A 22,990-nucleotide genomic window follows, 5' to 3' on the forward strand; every position below is an offset into this window, starting at 1 on the left:
TGTGGGCTTAAAGTGAGAAACACCACAGTCCAGTCAGAACATGGGCTTTCAGCTGGGTCCACACTTGAGTAATCAGTTGTCGAACTAGTTTTTTTTACAGAAATACATATTATTATTAAATACATATTTTTGCATTGCTTAATATGAACTACATTTCAACTGACAACATGCAGTAAAAACTAGAGCTGGTGCAATTTAGGTTACACTTACTCACACCACTGTGGCAATGTCTTTGAGTTGGTAACGCACTATCAAAAATAAAAAATAACTATTCAATTGCCACTGTAAGCCTTTCATTGAGTGTTTTATGTTAGCTTGTGCAGATTTAGGTATTTCACAAATGTATTGAAGTGTAACTGGTACGCCCACATCAGCAGGCATACCATTAAGAATTAAAATCTGCTGGCCCCACTGCAGGCAACTGTAAGCTCCTGCCACCAGATCAGTCTTCAGTCAAAAGTGGGTTTTATCCCAACTCCAGCTTGTGGAAAACTCTTTGTTAGCATTTTAAGAGGGAGTGGAGCAAACAATCAAATTACACCAGTACTGGCAGCCCTACACTGGCTCCCTGTGAGGTTTGTGGCCTGATTTTAAAGTCATGCTTATTATCTACCAAGCAATACATTCATTTTATTCCTCACACGTTTTAATATTTTAATCCTATTTAATCCCAATACCTGGAGGACCAGGGCAATCGCATTATAGGAGATTGCTTTCCATCCCTATGATTGAAAATAAAATTAAAAAAAACATAAGAGGAGGTAGAACATTTGCACCCCTGAATTATAAACTTGACTGCCTGGGTCCTGTGAGGGAGGCACTAACCGTTACAGTTTTTCTCAAACTTGATCAAAGTCTTACTTTCAGAACCTAAACAAGTTCCCATCTTAAATGTTATTTGTATGTCCTTGCTTTGTAGTGCATTTTACGCCACATTATATTGATTTAAGATATTTTAAGTTATATTCCAGTTTTATTCTAGTTCTGCAAAAACAAATTGCTTTGCTGTACTGCTGTAAGAATCCTGTAACAAATTATTTGGTGCTATATCAAATTAAGATTGATGAGGTTGGATTTGTTTCTTTTTAATTAAGCGAGCTGCATCTGTGTAGTGCTTGTCTCTCGCCAACTACAGTTGAACCCTGAACCTGCCAATTCCTAATCTGACCTTGGTGAGACTTAAACCTAGGACGCACTTTATAGCTGCTGCCTATAAGGTATTACTCCTTTTCCATTACAAGATTCACTGAATCAAAAAGTAGTAGTCTAGAAAAATATACACACACAGATGCATAATCTATTGTCCCTATAACCTCAGCTCCTGGAAACGGACCTGATACGCCCCATGATTGTGACAAAGCTTTAGCCACTGTATCCATGCAGCATGTATATGGCTTAGTTACTGTCTTCAATACTGCATTAAGGGTTCCAACAGAGGGCACAGATTCGAGGGCCCACTCTTTATGTGTAATAAATGAAAGCCACTGTGGCCAAGGCAATAACACCACAACTACCACAGAGAACAGGAATTGTGTGGCTTAACCTACTGGACTCTTCGGGTCAGGTGGCCAATCACTCAGGTGGGGACACAGCTCTACCCCCCCCCTCACATTCACACTCTGTGACGTCTGCATGATGACAAGGGAGTTCACCCTCTCGCAAAAGGTTACACACTCTCGTCAGTCCCCTCCCAAGAACACGATGCATCCATCCACCCAGTGTCATTAGACAAACACGCACGGCCCACTTTCAGCTCTGAAAGTCACCTGTGAAATTGCGCAACACTGGAAAAATGGCAACAAAGCAACAACGTAAACTTCTGGTGATGCATATCTCACTGATTTGAATATGTTGCTCAAGACCCTTGACACTTTGGTTACTTCCTGTTCCATGTATCTTAAATCATAGAATGACGCTCATAATCATAAAACCAGAACAACAACAACAACAGTACAATATACTTCTGTTATTGAAAAAGGCTTACCATGGTAATAGAATGTTTGGCCTCCTATTACTGAGTATGTGTAGGCGATAGAATAGTGGCTACTGGATTTTACAGCAGTTACACAAGAGATGTACCACAGTAAGACTTTAGGGACCACAACACAGACATATTCACATTAGCTCTTTAAAGTTAGTGCCTCTTGAATTCTAGGTCTGAATGGAATGTCAATCTGGTGTCTCCGATTGAGGAAAGTGTTACATTATGTCAATCTTCTTTTCAGAACGGTGAACTATAAAGAACTAAAAAACTCCCACTGATGATACAGCTTCCAGAAGTTAAATGTTGCATTGAAGTGAAGATATACATTGATCAGCACTGCAAAACTATTGTTCGAAGATTTCAAACAGCCAGTGATGAATTGGGCTACTAGTTAAAGACATGTACTGTGGATCCAGATTCACACATTGATACCTATGATTTTGTTAAAAGGATAGGAGATATTCCATTTATAATTGGCATGTTATTTATATAATATGTAAATAGAGAATTAATTAACTGTAACAGAATGTAAATAGATAACACATTAACTTACTTAGATTCTTTAATGACACTACATGATTGGTTAACTTTAGTTTCTCTTCAGTTCTTAATAGATCTCTGTGCACTAGTATCCTACCTCACCATCGGCCTAGATAAATGCTTTATCAAGTACATTAGTAAACATACCAGTAATAGATTATTCAGACAGCCTTTTTTGTTTGAATTTCTTTTTAAGCTGCAAAAAAAAGCAGCCTTTCATCTGTAGAGGCAAGAAAAGTAGCCCTTTCAATGGATGCAAAATCGATTGAGATTCAGTTCAAGAGGCACTTACTGTCACCCACTCCCACTTCACAACACAACACAACAGCGCTACGGAGAAGCTGCAGCCATGATCATGCTCTCTCAGAAATACAGCCAAGGGAGCCTGCATCAGGACAACAATGGATGGAGGCTCTCAGACTGGACAAATACCACTGACAGGAAAAAGCGCAAAACACAAGAACACATGGAAGCCAATCTGGAACCACTGATTGGAGGACAGGAAACGAAAATTAATTAAATGAAAAAAGGATGAACGACTGAACCCAAAAGGGTAACAAACACGTCACTAGCACAAGTCCCAAGACAGAATAAATGGCACCTCCTCCGAGCCAGGATTGACTGTCACTCAGAGCAGGTGCGCTCATGTCAACACCCAATTGGAACCAGGAGAGGGGAGTTTAAAATAAAAAAGGCGTGGGGGGGTGAATAAAGTACTCCTCTCAGATGACAACACAGCACCAGCAATACAGCTGACCTTGTTTTTCTGGGTCCCAGTTTTCTGCTCCTCTGCTTTAGGGACCTGGATTCAGAAACAGAGTGACACTTTCAAATGCCAGTCCCTCCCCCACTCTCACTCTCTCTCTCTCTTTCTCTCTGTGTGCACAGGCCACACTCTCACCCAGACACCCATTCCATCAGAAATGAAGCAGCAGTTTGAAGCCCTTGGAAATGATGAAGATCTGGAACTCCCACTCCCTCTCTCTCTTCCCTCTCTCTATCTCTGTCTCTCTCTCTCACACACAACCCTGACCACGTATTCAAAACAGGCCGCCCACGCTTTAGCAAAACTATCGACTCTGGCGGCATGCACCACATCAGCTTCAGTCATTGTCGTCTTTTGAGACACTGCCTCTTCCACCGCCCCCCGCCACTACCCTCACTGGTCACTACCCTAAAACCTGGTCAAAGTCACAGCCTTGAATATGGTTTACAATCTTGCAGGAGGACCTCATGCCCAACAAATAAGGAACTAGACCAGCTCAAAATATGACCAGGCAAGAAATGTTGCTATGGTCTTCCTGTCACAGATGTAACTGAGATAAGTTGTCTTACATTTCGTTTCATATAAATTCGTAATCAACAATTATAATATTTTGGAGAAAGGTGTAGATTCACCATCAAGGCACTCACAACAAAAAGTCTGTTTGTCTGTAATGTCATAGTAGAAATGAATGCACATCAAAAGTGTCAATATCGTTTTAAGATTCTCTCAATCTCTCTACGGCAGTATGTAGTATTATTTTGTATTATAGTTGCTTAGATATCAAGTATGGGCCAAATTACACAAGTCTTTCCAATGTTACTTCAGGATTAACATTTTCAGTGCTACATTATTTAAAGTGTATCCTGGACCACAAAAACAACAAAAAAATAATTTGAAAAAAGCATTTAAAATATGGTATTAATATACCTGATATCAAATTAATCCACTCTGTTCTACAGATGGGCTGTTTCTGTAAATAACCCTTCTTCCAGTAAACACAGGGAGTGTGGGCAAGGTCAGGGTTGAGTGTCAGCGCCCAGTGCCCACACGTCCCATGGGCTGGGCTCTGTGCTGCTGTGTGTTAGCTGATAGCAGCAGGGTTGTGAAATGCACAGCTGCTTTGGGGTCCGCTGCGCACAAAACACGTTAAGCTACATCAAAGACAGCCAGAACACGATAGCAAATAGTTCACCACCTGTATGCAGGTTCACACCACAGGCTTTTACCATCGTTTGCAGGGGATTCCTATGCTTTTCTTGTGCTTTAAAAGTGGACCATGGGGATATAGCCTACTGTAGTAAACAGGCCTTATAAATTGGTTGATATATATCGTGGTCTTCCCCGATGCATCTCTTTCCCCCGCTGCAGAGTGAAATCCGCCCAGTGTGAAGACCTTTCTGCTGTACTATGCCCTGTGATGGCAACAGTTTTGTCAGCCTTGCTCTGTGACTTGAGTGACGGGAGGAGAAGTCTCCCGCTTGGCTAAAGACACACAGGAAAAGAACAAATCTCAGGCCTACCTGCATCCTTTCCAGCATATCGAAGAACTCGGCCGACTGCAAAGCAATGGAAATACAGATTTAGGACAATCAACATCAACATCTCGCAGTCTTTCTGCTGCTAAAGCTATCTGAGGATGGAGCCCGGCATCAACATCTAGATGACTTCATACATCCCATTACTAACAAATTATATTATTACATGGCTCTTAGTATTAGGCTTAGGGCAGTGTTTCACAAACATGTCCTGGCTCCCCCCCCCAAACTATGTATAACAATATATAATACAGTCCACCTTTATGATACCTTCAAGCCTGCGAGAGGTATAGAAATGGACAGTAAGAGGGGTTAGCATTATAAAGGTGAATATACAAAGAGAAAACCTTCAACCGGTGCAAAACTCAGGAGGGAGAACTGTCAGTATGCCAGGGAGGATAGAGAAGCAGCGGCTGCATTTGATTAACATTTCAGAGTAACTGCTTTCAAGATGGCTGTATTATAACTATTATTATTATGATTATTAGAATTATTTTCACTTTTCTTCCATGATTCAGTTTCCTCCCCCAGCCCAGGCTCGGCACGAGAGGGACAATGATTCCAATCAAAAAATAAAATAAAATAAAAGGACAAAACAATAAATTAGTGTTGCAATCACCTCTCCATTCACAATGAATCAATGGGGATTATCTTAACACCCTGCCACGGGCTCTCAGGCACATCAATCCCAGCTCAATTAAAGCACAGACTGATCGGGTGAAGAGGGACGCACGGCACTGCTCTCCATGCCACTCCATGCCTGCCCTCTGGAACCCTTCAACTGGGTTAACCCTCTCCCTGCTGGATGCTTCTCTATGACGCCAGAAAATACTGTTGTATTCAATGGTCCTGAGGTAATATCAATGTATTTCAGTTTCAGGGTGACTTTATAATCCAGTTGAGTCTCAAAGTGTCATTGTGGTCAACTGGCAAGTGGAGAGTGGCCAACCTACCCTACAGTTAATTACTCATTTGGTATCAGCCACACAACCACTGCACAACACAGTCACAGAGGCTTTTGAAGTCCTCTTAAAATGGAAAATGACACTTACATTTTCATTCTAGCACAGCAAGTTTTGTTTGTGTATTTCCACCTGCCTTTAAATCTCTGATTGGCATTTTCAGCCCCTGTCTGAATGCTCAATCGAGTCTGTAAAGATGTGATGACAAATCAAGCACTTCTAATGCAATCAGGGGAGAGGGAGCAACACACCTGTCTGAGTGACGAGCTGCTCACTCAGTGCTGATGACACTTTTCTAACAGCAACCCGGCTAACTAGAGACTTCGATGACAGCGCACTGACAGATCCTGCAGCAGGTGCATTGCTGCATGTCACCTGCTCTCAGTTTGAAGAGCGTCTGTTTTAGATAGGAAGCGATGACTTGTGATTCAAGACTGCGATTGAATTGGGAGCTGGAAACAGCTGGCCAGGGGCTGGGCAGGATGGCAGGAATGGCCATGGACAGTAAGCTAATTAAGTTTGGTGAGCAGCACACACCAGATGACAAGACACCGCAGCTCTCGGACCAGGGTCACCCAGAAATGGGTTCCTGAGACCAGACATCCTTTTACAGAGTGAGGAGCTGTCACATAATGAGTGACATCATCTGAGTCAAGCTCTAAGATCAGCAGCCCGAGAGCGCAGTGTTGGCATACTTACTGCATACATTAATCATGGCCAAACCACATGAACCACCTGTTAACCTCCATTCGCTGTTGTATCCTTTCCACAAAGGAATAAGGCTTAATCTGGAAGCGTAAACTCCTGCCAGGGACAGTCTTATCCAGCCGCCAGCACCAGCCTGTGTTTTAGTAACGATTTCCATCCCCGAGCACTAGCAGCCCAACACAGCAATCTCAGTGGAGCTACCGTTGCCATCCCAACTCATTACAGCACAGCCTGAGCACAGCGAGGTGACGGGACACAACACGCAGTGCCAGAAAAACGCCTGCCGGCTCCCATTTCACAGAGAGAGTCTGGTCTGGGCCGCATGTCTATTAATGCGACCCTTCCCATGCTACACAAGAAGCTTATCTCGCAGCGTTTTCATTAGCAGACTGCGACAGTGTGCTGATGTAATAGGAAACAAGTTGCAGCAAAAATTCTAAGAACAGACACAAGCTGTTAAAGAAGAAAAAAAAAAAGGATGAATGCTTTTCAGTTTCTCGGTCTCCAATGCAGACAGACATGCTTGCACTATTGCCTGTGCAAATGCAAAACGTCTTACCTTATGCATGCATTAGGGAAAGCAGATCTCCCCTTCGTTATCCTTGCCAGTACTTTAAAAGGTCAGCGCTGCGGCGTCAGTGCTGTGAATATAAGTGTGTGCGTATGTGCGAGCGTGTGCGGTCTGTGTGTCTGTGTGTGTGTGTCTGTAGTTGAGAGCACAGTTAAGGTTACTGCTTTCATGGCTCCTGATTAAATGGCCAGGCGTTATCGTGATGTTAATATTTAACCTTCCAATAATCCCCCGTGAACATGTTCAGTGGAGTCAATATGTCCTGCCTGGCTCCCAGCAGGCCCGACTATCTTACGCCGCTCTGCTCTCTCGTTGTCGTCTCATTCCACAATGCTGCGATTTAGACCCGAGCCTTTAAAGACTGTGCGCATTCCCCACAGATGCTAGGAACAGCCCCTGGCTAAAAGTAGCTTCATTTGACTGACAAATGTGTGGTATGTATTTTTTCTCCTGGTGACATGGTGATAGAAAATTCGAAGATAAATTCTCCATTGGCTTCTGCTATCACCTTCTGCTGCCCTATAAAGGTCTTTAATACATTCCCCTAAGTGGAGAAAAAGCTTATAGTAAATAATAGAAAGCAAAACAACTTGTAATATAATTCTGCAAACTAACAGAAAAAGCAAATACATTCCTGATAGAGATGAAAGATCAGTACTGGCTATCTCCCAAACCCAATGCTCTTGGCAAGGTTTAGGACCTCCCTGTTTGGCACTGGGGAACCAGGAGTGCCAAAGGCATCACCGAGGCATCCCCTACTGCCTCCCAGGAATACAGACTTAAATATCACGAGGGGTGGAGGGATCTCCTTATCTAACTACATTTTCTACATAAAACCAATTTTCTTATCACTCCAAGATTTAGTGGTGCACCTCTCTGTGTCACCAGCGAGAGGTTTAGGGATTGAAAGGAAATGCAGACAAACGTGTGATTGGTCATCAGATCTCTGGCACTGAACTGCATCAGAGATGTGATTTAACAGCGCAAATTCACATATTTCTAGGAAGACGCGGACAGCAGAAACACTCATTGCAAGTAAGCAAGATTACAGATTGGTTTTGATTGCTCCCAATTCCAAAGCCCTCCGGTCCACGGGGGGGATGAACAACTCCCTAGTCTGAGCTGATGAAGAGGCTGGTAAAACACTGCAGGACACCAGTTTATGTGGTGCGTCCCCCAACCCCTCTTCTGCTTCCCAATCAAGACCCTGTAGCCAGGCTCCTAATTTCTCACAGGCCAGCCTCCCTCAGCACCGAGATGGGCCAGCGCAGCCCGCCACTAATGAGGAAAAACTCAAACTCGATTCCTGCTGTCTTCCCGCACCAGTTCTTTCATTGTTCTGAGGAATGGGGTAACTGTGTGCATTGAATACCTCTCTACAGACTGCGAATGATGTCACAGGAAGTGGCACCTTGAGTCGCAGAGATGCTGTAACTGACGTAAAGATGACGATCACTTGAGAAAATAGTAATCACAAGCTGTAGCTGCACAAGACGACCGAAGAACTGATTTGAAACCCACAATCTAGTCAAACTGCATTAAAATCGTTCCTTTCTAATTAAGTATGGTAAGGAGTTGTGCGGGTAAAAGTGTATTTGTCTGAACATTTCCTGCGTGAAACTCAGATCGTCTTAACATTTCCTCTTTTACATCAGTACACACACACACACACACACAGACGTGCATTAAAACACAGACAGGCTGTCGCTTGCCATTTTCAAATGTTTTCAGGATTGTTGCTGATTTCACAGCAGCTAATTTTGCATGCACTGTAGATGTCACATAGGACAATAACATACAAAACAACTGTCCCGCCATGTCAACATTTGCAGTCCTGGACGGAGAATGGTATACAGCCCTCTGTAACAGACATCAGCGGGGCACAATGAGCCCACTGTCAAATGTGAGGAATATTCATCATCATCATAATATTTCTTCTGGCACTACTGAGTTCTTGAGGAAGGGGGAAACAAATATGTAAAATAAAGCAATGAAGGCTAATTCTAATTCTAAGACAGACTGGAATGTGTTCTCTACGCTGCTGGCACTTGCTCAGACAGTCTGTGCGGCTTCAGCCTGTCTAAAGCTTCTCAACAGCTGGACTGCTGCCAGATGTGCTAAGAGAGGCAGGCTCCCAGCATCCCACTGGCACCAGGTCTCAGTACAGACCCCTTATAGCCAGGCATGACCTGTCACTCACCCACCCCACCCCCTTTTCCCTGCTGTCCACTCACTGCCTCACTGCCCCAGTCGGAGAGGCTACTCACAGCTTCTGCCTCCTGTCCTGCTCCGTCTCCTGTCTCTCTGGCGACTGTGATCTTTTGTCGAAACAGGTAAGTCAGGTACTTGAGTCAGCTGAACGAACCCACTATACTGAACAGGTTTTGCAAGTTTTGGCTGTCTGCATTAACCTCCCCACACACCATCACCTTAACCCTCTGTCCCTTCTCTCCCACTCTCTTTCTCTGCACGTGTGTGTGGGGACCTCCTCCCTCTGCTCTCTTCTTCTGAAAGAGATGCTACTTTCATTTCTTCCTTTGCTGACCACAGACAGTTTGGGAGGGGTGGCTTTGGGGCTTGAAGACAAATAATACGGTTTCTACTAATAAGTATTTTATAGAAGCTTTGTCTAGTACTACATGCATATTTATTTGGCTGCAGTGCAGGCCTCTCCAGAAATAGAAAGTACTTTAGTCATGCAGATGAAAAGGCTCTGTGCATTCCAAGAGAACAGGTTAAACTGCACCAGTCCAACTACAGTCCACACCCTCGCCTGGGCAGCTGAGGTCATTTTTTCGGAAAACACAGGATTGTGCAACAGAAGAGTTAATTTCCTTTTGATTTATAGTCTCTCTTCACTGACGACAGCAGGGACTTTTAACATCTGCCCACGATTGTTCATTTCTCTGATGACTCTTGGGTGTTTTCAAAACGGCAGCAGCGTTAGGAGTCTCTGCCATTAGGCGCAATTGCCACCTGATGACGACACCATCCAAATGCTTCCAAATTGTATTTCTCGGAAAGGTATTTGTAATGCCAAAGTGACCAAATCCAAAACTACGGTAACTTACTGGGCAAAGTTCGGTGGCTGTACACCCTCAGAAACATTACATAAAACACACAAACAGACACAAACAGCACTTGGACTTGGATTTCAACCCTGAATTTCTCTTTACTGCTTAAGTGCTTACAACATGGAGTGCAAAGTAGAGCCATTATTAACGTAAACCCTGGTCTCAAAGGAAGGCCTTGTACAAACCAGTTAAAGGAACTGAATCTCTTTAGTCTTCTGCAAATAGGAGGGGTTTCTTTATACTAAGAGTGGTGGGGGTCTGGAACAAGATATCAAGCCATATAGTTTGAGTAGGAATCTCTCAGTTGCTTCAGAAATAGCTGGTGCAACCTCTGGGGTCAGTTTACAAGTATAAAACAATAAGAAGGTGGGCTGAATATTAGTCTCCCCTCATTAGTAAGCTTTTTTATGTTATTATGTGTTTTCTTGGGGGGGTGGGTATTCAGTAGTGTGATCTACAAGCACACCAATTTGTAGATTCACTCTGTCCAGCCTTCCAGGAGTTACTGCACAGAAGTTATTCTATTACACAAAGCACCCATTTTTTCCCTTCACTGTGTTTAATCACACTGTTCAATACAGCCTCCTATCTGATCCCCAGGCGGCAACGCTCGGCTGAATCTCAATACATCTTGTCTGAGCTTCTACAAGACCTCACAGAAGCAAGAGGCACAAATATATATTAAGAAATGTATCATAGAGGGAGTGCTTAAAAAGGGAAATTCCAAAGCAAGATGTGTGTGTGTATGTGTGTGGAGCACATGATAAATCCAGTTTAGGGAGCTAGTACATTTTTAGGATAATTAGGGTTGTCTACACCACACATTAGACACGCTTTTTAACATTTGTAGAAACAACGCACTGCAGTGGCACAGCATCACAGGAAAAAATGTATAAAGCAAGTTTAAAATTCCCTGCCAACATGTATCTTTCAGTTTTTTTTATATAACATTTGTTTAAAGTTGACAAAGTACTGTGCCCTCAGCCTGATGGAGAATACCATATGCACGTGTCCCAAGAGCTCACTCTGAAAGCCCACTCCAGTCCCTGCCTGCCCCGGCCCCCTCTCTCTTTCCACCTCTCTTGCACCACGGAGGTCAAGTCAGATACCCTTTAGCATCAGACCACCTCCTTGAGACGCAGCTCTTTAGATCTCACGGGTACACTGTTCTGATCTCCTCTCATAGCTTTGTGTTATTCACTGTAACGTGTAAATAGATTTTTATAGTGATGATATTAGCCTAGATACTATGTTTCTGTATGACACTGTATGTTAGTGATTTTAAAACTGTGTAAGTGGTCTTGGATAAAACCATCTGGTACATAACATCATAATACTAATATGAATGCTCTCTTCCCATTTCTCTTCTTAGGAGTTTATTCCAACCAAACTCTTGGCTAGTTAACTGGACCACATTTGGTATTCTACATAAGTGTACTTTCCAAAATCTCTCGCAGGAAAAAGATGACAGAATTCACTGGCCCTCAGATACACAATGCACCCCATACCCAACACACACACTCCAGCAGTCCTTTAGCATATGCAAATTGTTAATCAGTTCTTTATCGGCCCACAATGAGCCTGCAGATTCAGCTTGGCCCTGTACACTGGGCCTCTCCCAGCAGGGGTGAGATTTCAGCTCTCTGGGCAGATAAAGCCGCTGTCACCCGCTCCTACCCTGGTCAAGGTGACCGCAGCACTGGCCTACACTCAGAAGGATTGCGAAAGAAGAACAAGGGCCTACAAAAGCCTGATGAACACTGACTAACGTAACTGCGAATCTAAAGTAAACGAACCACACTCAGTTTGAGAAGAGCACAAACAAACGAGAAAACGGCGCAAATTCTTATTTATTTTTCTCGTTAGCACCCTGCATACCCCCAATGAGGGCGTCAATCTGATCAGTCTCTTACCTTCATTGTGGGGGGCGCTGTGCGGGGTGGAGAGGGCGGCCGCTCCCCCACAGACGCATTTGAGATGGTCAGTAGCTCCTGCTTCCTGGAGAGACAAAGACGAGACAGAAATGTGAGCTGGGCAGCCACACAGGAGGCATGGCAACTGCTGTGTGCAGTTTACTTTCTGCACCAACGCATGAACGGTACATTTTGTGTTGCTTTGTGCACCTGGAGAACAAGCTGTACTGATTTATCCTTCATGCTTTTTGTTCTTCAGCTGAAATGCAGCCGGACAGGAGATAAGACTATTTGGATTTGAAATCGGCGGTGAGATCGTGGCACTGTTATCAGCAAGCCCGCTTAAGTAAACTGCTGCCACTCAAAATAGCCGCCGCAACCAGGTTAACAGCAACTCTTTAGAATTCAGCTCCCAAAAAATCAGAGCTCTAACCCTCACTGTCGACAGAGACCCCTGCAGTTTTATGGCTGGTGACAGAACCTGGCACAGGCACTGTGGCACTGGGCTTTCAGATACACGCACAACCATGCACAACCCTGACTTCTTTTCACAGACAGATCCGAGTCTTCGATATTCTCGGCAACACACCTGCCTCAGGGTGGACTCGACCACACATACCGTCGGATCGCCACGGCATGCGAGGTCTACAGAGCTTTCTGTGTGAACCCAGCACCCTGCCCCCCCGCTGCCTCTCCTCACCCCAGCCCCCTCACACACATACACCAGTGCAGAGTCAGCTGCACTGCAACAAAATCCAAGTGCTTTGGAAAAAAACAAAAACACCGGATCCCCAAAACAGAAGCAGCCTGGCAGTCAACATGCCCCACACGGTACCTGGTCTCTGGGGCTGGCCCAGCGAGGAGATGGCAGTAATAGCGGCACAGCATGGGTCGTGATCGGCATGGGGACCCGCCCTACTCACTGCCACAGACAGAGGCAGCCCAGTGGAGTGTCCAGAACAGCAGGTTTCTGGCCCTGTGTGTGTGTGTCTGTGTGTGTGTGTGTGTGTGTCTCAGTCTGTGTGTGTGTGTGTGGACAGTGTTGTGTGTGTGTGTGTGTGTGTGTGTGTGTGTGTGTGTGTCTCAGTCTGTGTGTGTGTGTGTGTGTGTGTGTGTGGACAGTGTTTGTGTGTGTGTCTGTGTGTGTGTGTGGACAGTGTTTGTGTGTGTGTCTGTGTGTGTGTGTGTGTGTGTGTCTGTGTGTGTGTGTGTGTGTGTGTGGACAGTGTTTGTGTGTGTCTGTGTGTGTGTGTGTGGACAGTGTTTGTGTGTGTGTCTGTGTGTGTCTGTGTGTGTGTGTGTTTGTGTGTGTGTGTCTGTGTGTGTGTGTGTGTGTGGACAGTGTTTGTGGACAGTGTTTGTGTGTGTGTCTCTGTGTGTGTGTGTGTGTGTGAACAGTGTTTGTGTGTCTGTGTCTGTTTGTGTGTGTGTGTGTGGACAGTGTTTGTGTGTGTGACAGTGTATGTGTGTGTCTCTGTGTGTGGACAGTGTATGTGTGTGTCTCTGTGTGTGTGTGTATGTGTGTGTGTGTGGACAGTGTTTGTGTGTGTGTCTGTGTGTGGACAGTGTTTGTGTGTGTCTCTGTGTGTGTGTGTGTGTGGACAGTGTTTGTGTGTGTGTGGACAGTGTTTGTGGACAGTGTTTGTGTGTGTGTCTCTGTGTGTGTGTGTGTGTGTGTGTGTGGACAGTGTTTGTGTGTGTGTCTGTTTGTGTGTGTGTGTGTGGACAGTGTTTGTGTGTGTGACAGTGTATGTGTGTGTCTCTGTGTGTGTGTGTCTGTGTGTGGACAGTGTATGTGTGTGTCTCTGTGTGTGTGTGTATGTGTGTGTGTGTGGACAGTGTTTGTGTGTGTGTCTCTGTGTGTGTGTGTGTGTGTGTGTGTGTGTGTGGACAGTGTTTGTGTGTGTGTCTGTGTGTGGACAGTGTATGTGTGTGTCTCTGTGTGTGTGTGTGTGTGGACAGTGTTTGTGTGTGTGTGTCTGTGTGTGTGTGTGGACAGTGTTTGTGGACAGTGTTTGTGTGTGTGTCTCTGTGTGTGTGTGTGTGTGTGTGTGTGTGTGTGTATGTGCACGCGCACTTCCCTTCACTCCCCTCATTCACACTGTCTGGAGGTTGCCAAGAAACAAGGGAAGTTTCCATGACAACCCCATCATGTTGAAATCTGTATCAGGCCACTGCTATCACTGCACATGCTGCACTAATGAGGCCTATCTCAGCCTGACTGTCTGTGCATTTGTTCTACCAGACCCTTTAATTCAAGTTAATTAGTTCTGGCGATTGCAGCTCCTGGATCGTCTTCATTATTATTATTATATTCCTGGTATTCCAACTATGATCAAATCTATTAGCAGTGATATTGTTTGTTGTACCACAGCTAGTAGAGCCATCTGTAGAATTTCAATCAGCTTCCACAGGTTATAACAGTTTGTGTTTTATAATCGGACAGAACATTAACAGGGACAGTATCCTTTTCCAGCTGAATAGAGGAGTGATGTGATGTGAATTCCTAATCTGAAGCAGGATTTTACTTGACCAAAACTGTTAAGATTCACCTAAGAAAAGAAAAGAAAAGTAGATTGTCAGTTTTGAGAGAGTGGGTTGGGATTACTTTAGAAATTGAGCTCATACGTGTGATTCACTGAGAGGTGATTTTTGACAATGCATTAGACAACCATGATTGGACCTCATATACAGGGACACGGTCTACAAATGTGAGAAGTGGTTATTATTTTGATTATTCGTGAGGTGCTCAGGGTTTTATAAATAGGATGATATAGACGCACTACAAAAGCTTTCAGGCTTAAAGGCTTTAAGGGAAAAAAACACAAAAAAATGCACTTGTCTGTAAATGAGAGTGGTTGGATCACAAATGTCTTAAATCAGCACCCATTTATTTCTGGTCGCTTTATAAACTCAGTTTTTTCTTAACACACCATTACTCAAAAGAAAACTAAAAAAGGCTCCCTTAGTAAAAAAAAAACAATCTATAGGAGCAAAAAGAAAATCGCTCTAATACAGCTTACTGCTGCTGTCTGTGATCCTACAGTGGCAATTATACCCAATATAGTGCTTGCTTCAGCCCAGACGAGCCTAAATTGCTAAAGTGACTTATTCCAGAGTCTCCAGTCTGAATGCCTGTAACTACTCAGACTTTCCACAAGGGGCCACTGCTTCTTACAATGGCAGGGCCTGTTGTTGCTGCAGCCGCTGGTCTGTGGATCTGCAATACATCTGATAGATGCCTGGCTGCCCAGTGCAGAAACTCTGAAACAGATCTTGTCAGAGGCTTTTGGCGGTCAGACTGAAAACAGCAGGCAGCTGCTAGGGATGGAAAACAGATTCTTGGGCTGTGGAAGTCGGTGACATCACAGGATAAATGCAGGGACGTGCAGCCACTTCAGTGCACGGCGTCTCCGAACATTGTCTTGGCAGTCCTCCAGGGGAGGTACGTGGAAGGGGAAGGTGATCGGGCTGAGAGCATAGTGCTAAAAGGGAGCCACAGATACACATCTCTTCAACTGCTGTGGCACCAACACGAGCTCCATAGTGAGACACCTGACCTTAGATCCACCACTTTAAACTAACAGACAGGAAAACACTGGACTTAATTAGAAGAACAATATCAGAGCCCTATAGTAAAGTCCAAGGGATGAGAATGCTGTATAAAAGTATGGTAAGGTGCCGTGGTCCATAATACTATCATTACAATTTAGTGTCTATTTCTAATACAAAATGTGGCAATTAACTCAGCAATGAGCAATTACAGCTGACAAAACTACAGTAAAACTAATATGTCGTGCAGGTTGCCATGCTGTGTCTGTCAACAGTTAAAAGAGCAGCAAGACCTACTGAAAACAACACTGTAGGCAGAAGTTGGATCTGTATGTAAAACACACCGAGCACAATTCTGAAACCAAAGTAACCTTCGCCTGGCCTGGCACTATTGCAGGCACAGTAATATTTACAAATGAAGCTGCATGGAAACAGTGCATTCTCAACAGCAAACTACACTTTCAACATGAACCCTCTTGTGAGCTAGTGTAGCCATTGCCTTCAGCAGGGCTCTTTCCAAATGCAGAGCTTGACATAATTGGGAAGCAAATGATCCCAATAAATAAGTAACTAGGAGTACCAGGTAGAGACACTGGGTGCAACTCTGTGCGCGTGAGTCACACACAAGCCCTGGGATGAATAAATACATGAGGAAATACATCATATTTGCCAGAGTGGAAGCGGTTGAAAGTGGAAAGTGGAAATGAAAGTTGACGCACACAGGTGTTCGACTAAGGGCCCCTTGACTTTCAGCTTCCTTATCTCCTGGCAGTATTAATGAATCCGCAGAGCCGTGCTGCGGAGAAGCCAGATGGCACCAGTTCCCATCAGGAGGGAGGCGGCTGTGCTCTAACCTCACCCTGCCCGAGGCTGGTACCGCCTTCCTGAGTTTCTCCGCACAGAACTTCAAAGAGGTGGGTCGGGACTTAAATCTGGGGCTCAGGTCTTTAGAAGGGGTTCAGATCTTTCATAGGGAAGGTCTGCTCCCCTGTGTGGAAATGTCTGCACAGCAATACAGCCATAGGGCCAGGGGTTATAGTAAAGATTGCAACTGCAGCCAAATTAAATGCCCAGCCCGGGGCAGCAGCTGCAGAGGGTGACATTAGCACGGTGACATTCGTGTGCGTGCGGTCTAAAATTGGTTGGCATGGCGTCTAGCGTGTTGGCGCTGGAGGGCCGTTGGCACAAAGCTGACTGGCTCGGTAGCTGGAGAGCAGACGGCTAAACAGTATAGCAATCCACCTGTGTGGAGGAGAATGACAGTTGTGCCTACTGGAAAAATAGGTTTTCATTTTATTCCATTGCAACACTGTTATTCCATCTGGAAAACACGGCCTGAGAACACAATGGCAGCCACTGCGTCTGCAAAGCAACAGGCCAGGCCCTGTACCCTCCCTGACAGTTACAAAAACAACTCCAATCCACCAAACGTACAGATAAAAGATCTCTTCAAAGACTCCTCACACACAACCATCCTGCCTTTAACATGCGCCGTGTGTTTTCTTGTGCGTGTTCATGCTGTGCTTGCGCCTTGTTTCGGGGAGAGCTGAAGAGTTTCTATATCAGGGCTTGTTTAGATCTCTCTCACAGCGCAATAATGAAGGCGCTAGATGTTGAATCTTTCGCTGCCCTGCTGAGTCTTCTTCCAGTACAGTACTCCCTTGTTAATGTGAACGTATTCTTCTGAAGATGGACACGAGCAAGAATCGCACCTCTCTGATGTACCTGTGAGGAACCTGTCTGTCAAAAAAAACAGACTGCAGGATCTTCTGTATGGACCAGTGGCACCCAGCTGCAGTCCTGTACGGTGTAGTGTGGTTTACTGTTGCGTTTAAGTATTTATTTAGGTGTGAGATATGTGATTAAATGATGAAGCAACTAGAAGTTTGAAAAACAGCAATCCACTACTGCAAACAAACACAAACAATCTATACCATATGCATATGATGTGTTGAGTGGGGGGGATCTGTGCATCGTTCCCACAGAAAAGTGCTAAACCCTAAACCAGTCCTGTTTGGTTATTAACCGGTTTGGCTTGTCGTCAGGAATTCATTTACACCAGAGGAAAAACACTGAGGGAGTTTCTGTGTGCGGTTGTTTACATGTGAAGTGAAGACGTGTGTGTTGGAGGTGCAAAAGCTGGAGAAAATCAGGTTTCTGGATCTGAGGTCTCTATCACAAATAAAACAAGGGCCAGACATCTACTCATATCAACCCAGACAGCCCCAGGACCCTATCTGAGAGGTGTCCAGGACAGATCAGTCACAGCTTTATAACTTTGACACTTTGTCACTTAAAGAAGATGTCATTTGACCACCATGAATCTCGTGGTGAGATTACATTTTCGATGCGCACGGAAATCTGCAAAGAGTGCTATCAATCATAAAAACAAAAAATAAACCATGAACTATAATGCATCTTACAAAACATTTCTTAGTCAAAAAGATAAGGATAACTTTTTATCCTCAGATGGCCAGTTTTCCTCAATGAGATTAGGATGTTGAAACACCACAATATGTATATTCTGCGGTTCCCATTCTATAGATGACAACGAAACACTATTTTTGATGTTCTCTGGCAAATGTTAGGTAAATGTTTGATCCCTTACAGCTCATTTGCATATTAAGCCAGTCTTTCATTTGTAAAACTCGTAAAACTGCGCCCATGAAAACACAGACAGATAGTTATTTTTCACCTGGCAGCATCACAATATCTTGAGTAGAATTAAAACACACACCCAGACTGCACTATTCACTACTGGCAAGACAGGCGCATACACACAAACCCATAAACACACGCACACAAAGATGTACACAAACACACATACAAAGTCTGCACATTTGGAAAGGAGCAGCAGTTGCTGGAAGAAAACAGCCCCAGAGGGAGATGTCAGCCACGGTGGGTTTTTTCCTCTGTCACATGCAGCGTATCTGTTTCCAAGGCAACGCAGCTGGGCGCGTCATGCGATGTGTCCCTGGAGTTGGGATGCATGAGGAAGTGGTGTTTGGGGGAGGGGGGGGGTGTGGGGGAGGATGCGGAGAGCAGGGACCCGAGATCGCAATGAGAGTGCGATCAATCTCTGTCTGGACGCATTGCGCTGAGTCACTGCTGTCCACGTGGGCACCCCAGCAGACTGCCATCAGGCCAGGGCTCACCTGCTGGGAGAGGTCAAAGGAGGCACACTGCAGGTACACTTTCTAAACTTCCTGTGGGGTACAGCTGCCCCGTGCCTGAGGACTGGGGTAGTGGATCTGTTAGCTCATCCGGGCCTGGGCTCGGCACTATAAAACCTAGGCCTTGACTGCAAAGGCTATGCATGTGACAAATCCCCAAACACCATTTTTTTTTCATTCTTTCCCTATCTGGAAACTAATAATAATATATCCAGCTGTCATGTACATGCAATTGCTCCAAAGATACATTAAATATATAAATTGTATATCCACAAAGTCAAAAAGAAGATTCTCAGCTCTTTAACAGCAAACTGGTGGTTTTGAGGAATAAATAAATGAGTATGCTAGTAAGTAAATACGTAGAATAAATTTTTCATTGAGCAGGCATCCCCCCATAGGCCATGTGAAGGTGAGATAACACTAATACACAGCTCCCTATCTGTGAAAATTGCCTCTGCATGGAGTTTACACCACTCCACAGAAACTCAATTACAGCTGCCTGCTGTGAACTGCCTAGACTGCCTTTCCTCCAGTCACAATAGAGATTTGACTCCCGTTGACCTCTTTGACCTTTGCCTGTGCTCCCCTCTGCCAATCCTCACGGTGCCCTGATGCGCAGACGGCACACTAATAAAGCACCACCATGGCAAATCATCCTGTTATCATAGAGGAGCTTAGCAGAGCACAGATGAGGCATTCGAACACAGTCAAAGCCTGGCAATATAAATGGATAGTAGAGCTATAGGAAAATGAAGGTGCAGAACTAAAATGCACATTACCCATGGTAATAATTCATATGCCACTTACAAATGCTGCCTCTCTATTTGCTTTGTTTGATTACACTCATGCGCACACGGACGCACGCACACACACAACAAAGGACAGGTAATATCAAAGTACAAGGATTGATCTCAACACTATCATCCAAACCAAAGCGTCTAGACGGGAAGCAGAATCCGCTCTGTCACAAAGCTTTCTCCTCCGACTTCTGAATAAAATCTAATAATGCACCAGAGGACATAAGTCAGAATATTTAGCATTAATATATTAGCACCGGGCTGCAGCCTGATTTAATATAATAGGATCCGCTGTATTCAATACGCATTACAGTCCCATTCATTGTCAAAAGACTGTTGTCTGCTAACTTTACCTGAATACTAAAACCAACTTGGGTACAGCCTACAGGGAAAGATAACAGGTGCAGATGTGCTTGTGTCGGCTCCGTTTTGGGTTTTGTGTTGTGTTGCAAATTATTATTAAATCTATTGTTGTTGTTGTCTGATTGCATTATCCAAAGAGACTCATATTCTGCACGGAACAAACAATAAAATTCAAAGGTATAAATAGAATCAAAACACTGTCAAAGATAATAAACTGTGTGTGCCATGCCCTTTCACACATGTATGGTCACACTTGGTTATCAGATTGAGATGCACTCTGGTCTGCATTGTCACTCTCTAAGGAAACGTGTTCCTTTAGGTTATATGGTCCAAAGTTGACATACCCTAGCTAAACAATCTCCACTATCTACAGCCATGCTTCAGCTACTGTGGTGCAAACAGATCAGGTAATTCAAGATTCCCCAATTATCTCAATGAAAACCACAATGCATGGTGTGGGAAATGACGAGTCATGATTATAAATTGCGACATGCCTTTCCTCAAAAGAAAACCCACTGACAGCGTGCCTAGGTTCAGTTAGTTCAAACCCTGTTCTTGTCTTGTAACCGGTTATCAGCGCTTGCTCACTATCATGTGGGGAAGTGGGAACGGTTGGCTTTGAGAGATGCGTGAGCTGACGGGGTTTGTTTAGCATGATCTAACAACTATCTAAAGTCTCGCTCATTCTGGAAATCCATATCCGCTCCTTAAATGGCAAAGGAAAACATCCACGTTCGCCAAACGCAAACACAAAACCCCCTTGCGGAAGGTTTACCCCTCCCTGTATTTGTTTGCACATCTCTGATTGTTTGCGAAACTCTTCCAGCGTGCCTGACCTCCTCCCACTTTGCTGATAACAGTCACACCCCCCTTCTGTCAGGAGACAGGGCTGCTCACTTACCCTCACTCGGCCTCCTGACACAGGCCTTCCTACACTTCGAAGACCCCGGCACATTGACGATTGCCCTACTGCATCTACCTGAGTAGTTCCACCATGAATGGTATCTAATAAATGACCTGGGGGACACGACTGGAAGTGGAGTCTAGAGGCATTCAGAACAGAAAACAGGAGAAATGTCTTTAAACAGTTGCGGTTTGCGTGGAACAAACTCCCTGACCCGATGACTGAAATTCATCTTTGGGATCATTCAAAAGTAGACTGGGGGTGATTCTCAGACTATCAAGTGACTAATTCCCAAACAAGCAGGACTATGTTGAGTAGCTGGAGAGTTGTGGGTTCAAATCCAAGATCCTGCAAATTGTAGAGCAAGGTATTTTACCCAGAATCCTCAATTTCTGCACTCAACTGTTTCAATATGTATCAATGTTTTGATACCTTGACACATTGGATACAATCATCACCCTAATATTTTTGTTAGATCTTATGTATCTGTGTGGTTGTTCCAATGCATTACAATTTCTTAAGGAAAAATATACCTAAAGCTGTTTTCCTTTTGCTTAGGAAATCCTCAAATTCACAGTTTCTTTATTGCATGATGTAGGACGGTGTATTCTGACCCAATTCTTTTTGAAAATCAAATTTGGAGCCCTATACTGCTGGCACGTGTTGCAGGCTGTTTCTTACACTGGCCAAATCCCAGGAATCGGGACTGTGAGCGGGATGTCAAATCCTCTGTGGCCGCTTGAATTGGCTCAATCGCCGTTCCTGGGAGAATTCCCCTGTTGACGGCCTGCCTACTCGCCAGTCTCTGTGGAGGCGCTGTGAAGCCAGGCCCGGCTGCAATTAACACCATCGCACTGCACTTGACCTGCTTACAGGAGCGGCCCGTCTGCCGCAGCTCGGCCGTCAGAGTTGACTACTGCACGACAGCAGCTCTCAGCCACCCCGGGAGAGCTAATGAATCCTTCACAGACCCAGAGAAGCCACATAGGTCAAGCATCAGGCACTGCGTATGCCAGGGCTGCTTCCCAGAGTCCTTCAGCAGCTACGGTTTTAATTGCAGCCTTGCTGAGGGGTTACATTACATTTTGGTTTATTATACCACACCTTGAGATGCTCAGTCTGCGAATCTGTTCTGGTTGAGTGACTTAATATCAGAATAGTTAGAGTTGATTTTACAAACATCTCTAAAATGTCATCTTTTGTAACTATCCTCATATGTCCCCTGTACATACACACTGAATGTGACACATACAGTGAGGGAAAAAAGTATTTGATCCCCAGCTGATTTTGTACGTTTGCCCACTGACAAAGAAATGATCAGTCTATAATTTTAATGGTAGGTGTATTTTAACAGAATAACAACAAAAAAATCCAGAAAAACGCATTTAAAAAAAGTTATACATTGATTTGCATGTTAATGAGGGAAATAAGTATTTGACCCCTTCGACTTAGTACTTGGTGGCAAAACCCTTGTTGGCAATCACAGAGGTCAGACGTTTCTTGTAGTTGGCCACCAGGTTTGCACACATCTCAGGAGGGATTTTGTCCCACTCCTCTTTGCAGATCCTCTCCAAGTCATTAAGGTTTCGAGGCTGATGTTTGGCAACTCGAACCTTCAGCTCCCTCCACAGATTAGGCCACTCCAGGACCTTAATGTGCTTCTTCTTGAGCCACTCCTTTGTTGCCTTGGCTGTGTGTTTTGGGTCATTGTCATGCTGGAATACCCATCCACGACCCATTTTCAATGTCCTGGCTGAGGGAAGGAGGTTCTCACCCAAGATTTGACGGTACATGGCCCCGTCCATCGTCCCTTTGATGCGGTGCAGTTGTCCTGTCCCCTTAGCAGAAAAACACCCCCAAAGCATAATGTTTCCACCTCCATGTTTGACGGTGGGGATGGTGTTCTTGGGGTCATTCCTCCTCCTCCAAACACGGCGAGTTGAGTTGATGCCAAAGAGCTCGATTTTGGTCTCATCTGACCACAACACTTTCACCCAGTTCTCCTCTGAATCATTCAGATGTTCATTGGCAAACTTCAGACGGGCCTGTACATGTGCTTTCTTGAGCAGGGGGACCTTGCGGGCGCTGCAGGGTTTCAGTCCTTCACGGCGTAGTGTGTTACCAATTGTTTTCTTGGTGACTATGGTC

At 44.6% G+C, this 22,990-nt stretch overlaps 1 protein-coding gene across 14 annotated transcripts in view; it reads right to left on the bottom strand.

Moving 5' to 3' along the window:
• Positions 1–22,990, bottom strand: part of rap1gap2a (RAP1 GTPase activating protein 2a) — an 89,354-nt gene that overhangs the window by 16,367 nt on the left and 49,997 nt on the right. For 6 of the 14 annotated variants that reach the window (XM_066696313.1, XM_066696309.1, XM_066696308.1 and 3 more), the window contains 3 exons: positions 12,054–12,138; positions 4,811–4,846; positions 3,282–3,326 (listed from right to left, as the gene is read on the bottom strand). In XM_066696313.1, the coding sequence (XP_066552410.1) occupies positions 3,282–3,326; positions 4,811–4,846; positions 12,054–12,138 (166 nt within the window). Of the gene's footprint in view, positions 1–3,281; positions 3,327–4,810; positions 4,847–7,054; positions 7,462–9,333; positions 9,428–12,053; positions 12,139–12,888; positions 13,043–22,990 lie in introns of those variants that run through there. The other 8 variants (XM_066696317.1, XM_066696315.1, XM_066696314.1 and 5 more) reach the window with 6 other exon arrangements.

The sequence above is a fragment of the Amia ocellicauda genome, chromosome 22, assembly GCF_036373705.1.
Source record: "Amia ocellicauda isolate fAmiCal2 chromosome 22, fAmiCal2.hap1, whole genome shotgun sequence".
NCBI classification, from domain to species: Eukaryota; Metazoa; Chordata; class Actinopteri; order Amiiformes; family Amiidae; genus Amia; species Amia ocellicauda.